Genomic DNA, 8,609 nt, shown 5'->3' on the forward strand with positions numbered 1-8,609 from the left:
TAATTGCCCCTTAAAGGTCCTACCTTTTAATACTGTCACTATGGCAGTATTACATTCCAGCATGAGTCTTGGAGTGGGTATTCAAATCACAGTGAAACTGCCTTTGAAAAAATTATGACAGTGAGAGAAATCTAACCTAACTGACTCCATCTTGCATCTAGACTCACAGGCTGACTGTCCTTGCTCATTCCTGGGTATAGGCCAAGTTAACCGTGGGAGGAATTTAGTTTATAGTGTAACTTTGAAGCAAGAAAGATAACAGTCCCTCCCTAAAACTGACTCCCTCCTTGTTTGGAGACTGAAACTACCTTTGTTTTTCTTGTAGTTTTTTTGTTTGTTTGTTTGTTTGAGACAGAGTCTCACTCTATAGCCCAGGCTGGACTGCAGTAGCGCAATCTCTGCTCACTGCAACCTCCGCCTCCTGGGTTCAGGTGATTCTCCTGCCTCAGCCTCCTGAGTAGCTGGGATTACAGGCATGCACCACCATGCTCAGCTAATTTTTGTACTTTTAGTAGAGATGGGGTTTCACCATGTTGGCCAGGCTGGTCTTGAACTCTGGATCTTAAGTGATCCACCTACCACGGCCTCCCCAAGTGCTGGGATTACAGGCGTGAGCCACCCTACCCAGCCTGAAACTACCTTTGTAAGACTAATGAAAGGCCACAAGATTAGGTGATCATGGCTCTCTGCAGCCTTGACCTCCTGGGCTAAAGGGATCCTCCTGCCTCAGCGTCCAGAATAGCTGAGGCTACAGGTACACACCACTGCACCCAGCTAATTTTAAAATAATTTTTTTGGTTTTTTATTGGGTAGAGATGAGGTCTCACCATGTTGCCCAGGCTGGTCTCCAACTCCTGGGCTCAAGCAATCCTCCCACCTCAGCTTCCCAAAATGCTGGAATTACAGGCATGAGTCACTGCATCTAGCCAAATTTCTGGTGTTTATAAGTTACAAGTTTATGGTATTTTGTTATAGTAGCCTGAACAGACTAGTACAGGAGTGAGGTAAGGAAGATAGTGATGTGGTCAAGGGTTAGTGGGAGGAGAGGCAAGAGGGGGACCCTCTAAACATGATCTCTGAGAATGGCAGATGCCCAAGCATTATGCTGGAGAATATGCTTATTTCATTGTTTGTCAACGGTTTGCTGATTACCAATGAACCAGAGCAGAAGACCAGACGGAAACCATGACACCCACCCCACCATAGGTTTGGGCCTCCTCCAAAACCATTTCCTTTCTGTATGTGGATTCAGTGGGCTGGATAGAGAATATAAGTCAGCCGCAGGAGGCTCCCTCCACATTCTAGAGCCTGAGGCGGCCCTGAGTGAATGGTCATTCCTGAGCCTTTTGCTTCTGCCTTTGATCAGACCTACTTTCAGTTCAATGGGAGGCTTTGAGGGTCATCTGTACCCAGGGCTGTCTTTCTTCTTCTATGGACTTTATCATGCACAACTTGTCTCCAGAGCCTTGATATGCAATGCCCCTGTCCAGTATCCACCACGCCATCCCTGGAGCAAAGGAAGATGGGCAAGGCTATGGCAAATATACTACATTGGGTTGCTGAAGATACTGAGTGCCTGCATTTTAGTAGCACAAGAATTGCACAGCATTCCTAGACAGTTTGTACTTATCAGCAAGATGTATCATCAGAGGAACTTTATGTTCCGCAAACAGTGGCAGCATCTCACTCTCTATATGACTTTCTTGCTGAGTGGGTGTGTAGACATGGTGAGCCAGAACCTGCTGCCTAAGAGATGTGCTGCTCTGGAGCAAGGTGCCCAAGCTCTGGGCATGTTCATATTTCTGCCCCTGATGGTGTCTCACCTGCAGGACACAGAAGGAGTGGAGCTTCAGTCTCACGTGCTGCTCACCCAGGCCATGTTCCTGCTGACTCTGGTGGTGACCGCAGAGCTGTGGGCTCCCAACATGCTGCTGCTCTGGATCATGAAGGCCTTTTTGTATATGATCACAGGCTCTTGGCTGATGCACATAGGCTTTATGCTGTTCAAACCAATCTCTGGCTATCAATGGATGGATGATGACAGAAATGACATTATGTTTGTCACCACCTTCTTCTGCTGGCATGTGATCTTCAGTGCCATTTTGATGATCTGGATCTATGGCTTCTCCTTTTGGTGGTATTGCCACATTTTTGTTAAGGCCTGAACCTGGATGTGCCACTATTGGTTCTCATTGCCTGCATACTCTGGGACATCTGCATGAGAAGTTGTGGGAGATGGAGCTGCCGGAGAGGAGAATCCTGCATCCTTCTTTCAGAGGTGTCTCATCCTGAGGCGTCAGACTTCTCTGGGACAGGCATACCCTCCTTCCCCTTCTGGTTTCTCTCAGTCTCATTTCCTGAGCAGTGTGCAGAGGACAGGAGAATGAAACAAGGCATGCAACTGTGACCCTCACTCTTAGATCCCCAAGTATTTCCTTCCCCTCCCCTCTCTCCTCAATTCCAGCAACAGTAATCTGTGTGCCCTGCACATCTCTGCATCCCTCATTCTCCTCCCATGAGGACATTAAAATAAATTCATGATATCCTGCCTTTGGGCCTTTTTATAAATATCCTTCACCCAGCACATAGAATTCCTACCACTAGTCATATTTAGTACATAATAATCTACCCATTACAATAACCACCTCTTCATTCTTTCTTGTTCTGGACCTCTTCAATTCTCATATTGAAGAGACTGTTTTTGACTCTACAAAAGTTCTAGAATGTTCTTGAGGTCTTTCCTTTGATTACTTTGTGATTTATCAAATGAAACATCGAACCCCTGAAGGTAACTTCTTCTGCAGGATTTTTTGTTTTTGTTTTTGTTTAGACAGGGTCTCGCTTAATTGTCCAGTTGGAGTGCAATGATGTAATCACCACTCACTGCAGACTCAATCTCCTGGGCTCAAGCAATTCTCCCCTCTCGGCCTCCCCAGTAGCTGGGTCTGCAGGTGCAAACCATCATGCCATGCCCAGCTAATTTTTTATTTTTGTAGAGATGAGTTTTCCCTACATTATCCTGGCTGGTCTCGAACTCCTGGGCTCAAGTGATCTGCCTGCCGCTACCTCCCAAAATGCTGGGATTACAGATGTGAGCTGCCATGCCCGGCCCTCTGCAGGGTTTAATAGAGCAAAGCAACACCCTGCATGTAGTGAGAGCTCAGAGGCTCATCTGCTTCCAGACTTTCTTCAGCCCAGTCTCCCCATGTGTAGAGTCTGGAAAATTCTTCTTCCAGGCCTTTCAGCCCATTGCTCTGTACATATCTTATTGATTCCCAAGCAGTACACTCTTCTGGAACCACTCCTTTCTGGTTCTCATGTATAATAAAGTTCAATGGCTTGTTTATGCTGCATATTTTTCTTTTTAATCCTCACAAATGTCTTATCAGAGAGGTTTAGAGCTGAGTAATCTGAAACTCAAAAGGGTTAAGAAAATGGCTTAAGGTAGCTAGATATTTAACTATGTCACATAATGCTATAGCTGGGTGTCAAGGAGGGTAGAACGCCAAATAGAGTTAAATTATTGGGGACTTGCAAAGAGTGCCTTCATGCCTCCCCTTCTGCTTCTCCCCTGCTTTTTTTTTTTTTTTTTTTTTTTTTTGAGGCAGAGTCTCACCAGGCTGGAGTGCAGTGGCACAGTCTCAGCTCATTGCAACCTCTGCCTCCTGAGTTCAAGTGATTCTCCTGCCTCAGCCTCCCAAGTAGCTGGGATTACAGGCTCCCGCCGCCACGCCCGGCTAATTTTTGTATTTTTAGGAGAGATGGGGTTTCACCATGTTGGCCAGGCTGGTCTTGAACTCCTGACCTCGTGATCCACCTGCTTCGACCTCCCAAAGTGCTGGGATTACAGGCATGAGCCACTGTGCCCGGCCACTCCCCCTGCTTTCTCCAGGATATGAAGAATCTGTCAAGCTTCCCACACTCCTGACAAAACTAAAGCACCCAGTTAGGACAGAGGAGGGTGAGAGCAGGGACTCTTGAGGGTTATCATCCTTCTTGTTTCCTTTTTTTTCTAGTTCCTAGAGCAAATGCATCCTTTAGTTCTGGCCCTACTCTTCCTTTTTAATTTTCTCAGTCAAAAGCGAAGGTGCAGCAGGAATGAGTTGTTTGATTGTCAGGGACCTTCACCACCTGGTTTTGGGGGTTGGTGGGCATTCTGAGTTATTGTGGGGGTGCTTCCCAATGTCGTTGAGTGGTGGGGACTGAGCCACATCTCAGAATGTGGGAGGCATGCGTGTGCTGGATGTTCTGCATGTGACCAGCAGGCAGCTTCCACAGAAAGCTGACACTTGCGTCGCTGGAACGATCAGGCAACAACGCTGCTCCCCGCTGGAGATGAACAGCGGTCCCTGGTGTGGAAATAAAATATGCCTCAGGTGCAGTTCAGCTTCCATGCTTCTCTCTGGTCCTGGGGACCAGTGGAGCTCTGCAGCATCCCCTGTAGGTTCTGCCCTTTTCCTGATTGTCACCTCTGGCTCCCAGCCCCTTGCTTCTCCCCTACAACCTTGAATATATTTGCGTTGGCCAAGCCTTGCAGCTCCTTCTTCCTCTAGCTTTGTTGAACCTCCTCTAGTACCCTTGAGGCTGAGGGGGCAGGGAATCTGCTCCTCTGTACATGCTTTCTCATTGATATGATAAAGTTGGTTTCTACTTCACTCAGGCCTCTCTCTGACGTTTTTTTTTTTTTTTTTTTTTTTTTTTTTTTTTTTTTTTTTTTAAGACAGGGTTTTGCTCTATCACCCAGGCTGAAATGCAGTGGCACCATCTCAGCTCACTGTAGCCTCGACCTCCTGGCTGAAGCAGTTCTCCTGCCTCAGCTCCCACACAACCCACAAGTCACCCCCAGTAGCTGGGATTACAGGTGGCACCACCACACCCAGCGAATTTTTTTTTCTTTTTGATTTTTGTAAAGACTGGGTCTTGTCATGTTGCCCAGGCTAGTCTCAAACTCCTGGGCTCAAGTGATCTTCCAGCCTTGGCCTCCCAAAGTGCTATGAGCCACCACGCCTGGCGACACCTCCCCTTTTTGATATTAAGAGCATATTTTAGATTTTTTAACCTAAAATTGACTTCTTGTTTTTTGCTATTATAATCCCTCATCTTGATGCAATATCTTTGACTAAATAGAGGAAAAGTCATCTGTAAGGGTTGGGAAGCAAAACCCAAGTATTAGTATTTCAAGATATTATTTCTCCACAAAGATGAAAGTTGAAGAAATACCAAAACCACATGTTAACCCTTAGACCCGTTCCATTTTGAGTACTTTTGAAGCCTTGTTAAATACTAACAAATTCACCTCTTGTAGTAAATGATTGCCTCCAAATATTATATCTCACAACATGTGTCTTCCAGGTAAAATAATATTAGCAGGGGCCTGCAAAGCCACAAAGAATTATAGGTAAGGCCAGATACGATGGTGGAATAGGCAGATCTACTATTTGGATGATAAGGGCCTTTCTCTACTCCTCATGTCACAGCAGGTGTGAGCACTCTGACAGTGATCCTAATTACTTTGGAAAGTAAAACGAACTGAAGATTATGTTTGGGGAAAAACAAAAACAAAACCTTCAAATTCCAGAGTGGAGTTTTGAAAAGAAAAGTGTAATGTTCAACACCATGCACCAGAGGGCACCATATTTACATGAGCTTGGAAAGGGCACTTGCTCTCTATTTGGTATTGAATGACCCATTTAAACGAAGTGATAGAGGGATAGAGAGAAGAGCAGGAAAAGTATATAAGTATTGTCCAAGCACCCAGTAAACATCTTGTAGTTCTTCTTCCTGTTAAACTTAGATGCATATGACTCAGCACAGAATTCAGTTAACATAGAGATATGTGCGTATATCTCAAAAACCTTTTGGTCACTCACTCTCTGACCATTTGTTTTATTTGGAGTGAAAATTTATTGCGTGAGTCTTGGAGGGACTGTCTCCCACTACGGATGCCAGAGGGGACCAGACAGTCCCTCTCTTGGCCCTGGCAGTAAGGACATGGATACCCTGTCCTAGACCAGCAATCAGACCCTCCACCCAGAACTTTTCTTTATGTATGTACATTTATATTTATAAATTCATATTTAATTATATATAATGCATATTTAATTTTTAAAATTAAATATATGATATATAAATGTAATTTTTAAAATTAAATATATGATATATGCATTTAATTTTAATTTAATTTAATTTAATTTTTTTTGAGACGGAGTCTTGCTCTGTCGCCCAGGCTGGAGTGCAGTGGCGCGATCTCGGCTCACTGCAAGCTCCACCTCCAGGGTTCACGCTGTTCTCCTGCCTCAGCCTCCCAAGTAGCTGGGACTACAGGTGCCCGCCGCCACGCCCGGCTAATTTTTTGCATTTTTAGTAGAGATGGGGTTTCACCGTGTTAGCCAGGATGGTCTCGATCTCCTGACCTCGTGATCCACCCGCCTCGGCCTCCCAAAGTGCTGGGATTACAGGCGTGAGCCACCGCACCCGGCCTGCATTTAATTTTTAAAATTAAATATATAATATATAATTAAATATAGAATATATACACATTTAATTTTTCAAATCATTTTTTAATAGAGGTGGGGTCTTACTATGTTGCCCAGGCTGGTCTCAAACTCCTGGACTCAAGTGATCCACCAGCCTCAGCCTCCCAAAATGCTGGGATTACAGGCGTGAGTTACCATGACCAGCCCAAAACTTTTCATCTTGAAGGGAGACTCAGAAGCTCAGGAGCAATGAGAGGTTATGCACGGCAGTGCCTATGACAACAAACACTCAATAGTGGTGGTGCTAGCAGTAGTGGCACAATGGGGATAACCACAGATGCTGAAAAAGATGTGTTGTAGTTGAAATTGGCTCTGATTTTTACTGGAGATCGTGTTAACCATCAAAAACAAAATAAGAGTAGTTATCATAATAGGCAGTTGAGCCCGTGCGGATATCTGAATGATCTAACCCATAGATTCTTTGTGGTGGTTATTGGTCATGGGGTTCCTTAAAAAAATGTGTGGTCATTCAATAAGATTCTGCTGGAGAGTATAAGCTCTGTGATGGCAAGGATTTTAGACTGTTTATTCAGTGATGCATCCCAAACACCTAGAACAGTTTGTGTCACATAGACATGCCCAATAAATATTTGTTGAGTGAATGAATGAATGAACAGGAGCTTAAAATGAGCCATCGTGGCAGAGAATCAGGCCGCTCATCCAATTTTCAGCCCTGAGTCAGACCTAGAAGCTCTGAAATGAAAAAAGCATTTTACCCATTAGGAAGAATCTTGCAATATTTTGCAAGTGTTTACTGTGAATATTCTTCCTAATCTTTGCCAAAGAGACCTGCTGTCATTTCCAGGGTAACTGTGCACTTGGGAAAAGGAGATGCCCAGAGTTTTGCATACCAGATCAGATCTAGTAAATGTCAGATCTGAGATGTGAATGCAGCTTTATTTCATTTAGAAACCACTTTTTTGTTGTTGTTGTTGTTGTTGTTGAGACACAGTCTCGTTCTGTTGCCTGGGCTGGAGTGCAGTGGCGCCATCTCAGCTCACTGCAACCTCTGCCTTCCAGATTCAAGCAATTCTTGTGCCTCAGCCTTCTGCATAGCTGGGATTACAGGTGTGCACCACCATACCTGGCTAATTTTTCTGTATTTTTAGGAAAGAAGGGGCTTCCCCATGTTGGCCAGTCTGGTCTCGAACTCCTGTCCTCAATGGATCCACCCACCTTGGCCTCCCAAAGTGCTGGGATTATAGATGTGAGCCACTGCATCTGGCCCCAATATTTTCTATATTTGCCTGATGATAATAATTATCTGGGGCACTTGGAAAATATACAGACTCCTGAGCTCCAGCCCTTCTCAATCAGAATTGCCAGGGGAAGGTCTTGGCAGTTTAGGTTTTTAACAGCAACCCTATCAATAAGATAACTCTTATTACCACACATTTGGGAGACATCTGGTGCCCTTTTCTTTTGGGAACTAGAAGGTTATGAAAGGGTCAGGGATCTAACCATTATGCATTTCAAGTTTTAGCCAGTGATACTGGCTTTTCCTCTTTACTGATTTTAGAGTGACCCCATTTGGTTGTCAATGGCTCCAATAGTCAGCCTTTTTGAGCAGTGGGAAAGATGGTGGGGCAGCAATTAGGACTCAAGAGTAGGTGCACACAGCTTGATTGAAAACATGCTGAAAGCATTCCGTCTTAAGGAATGTGAGCATATGTTACTACTGTATATGCCATTATTTTAGGAGGAGACCATGACTGTATTTATTTTGCAAAAGAAGTGATAATTCATGGAATTATCCTAAACCTAAACTGCCGGGACCTTCCCCTGGCAATTCTGATTGAGAAGGGGTGGAGTTCAGGAATCTGTATAATTTCCAAGTGCCCCAGATAATTATTATCATCAGGCAATACGATGATATGTAGAATCCATATGTATTGTATGGAATCCGATATTGTAGAACCATGCAGTGCTTCACACTGAACTCCCTTAAGATGTGTGCATGTTAATCTGACTAATGAATAAGGTAACTGATAACAGACTGAAGAAGTATGGTAAGCTACAAACTCATCTTGCAATACATAAAACATCAAGATGTAAAGCAAGAATCTCTTCTCA

General features: G+C 44.3%; 1 protein-coding gene across 1 annotated transcript; it reads left to right on the forward strand.

The window, feature by feature from the left end:
• The first annotated feature begins 1,382 nt into the window (after positions 1–1,382).
• Positions 1,383–2,292, forward strand: LOC141409371 (transmembrane epididymal protein 1-like). The gene has a single exon (XM_074028978.1). It carries the CDS (start codon positions 1,383–1,385, stop codon positions 2,163–2,165), a length of 783 nt encoding a protein of 260 aa, XP_073885079.1. The 3' UTR covers positions 2,166–2,292.
• Positions 2,293–8,609: the final 6,317 nt, after the last annotated feature.

Source organism: Macaca fascicularis, chromosome 1, assembly GCF_037993035.2.
Source record: "Macaca fascicularis isolate 582-1 chromosome 1, T2T-MFA8v1.1".
Taxonomy (NCBI): domain Eukaryota; kingdom Metazoa; phylum Chordata; class Mammalia; order Primates; family Cercopithecidae; genus Macaca; species Macaca fascicularis.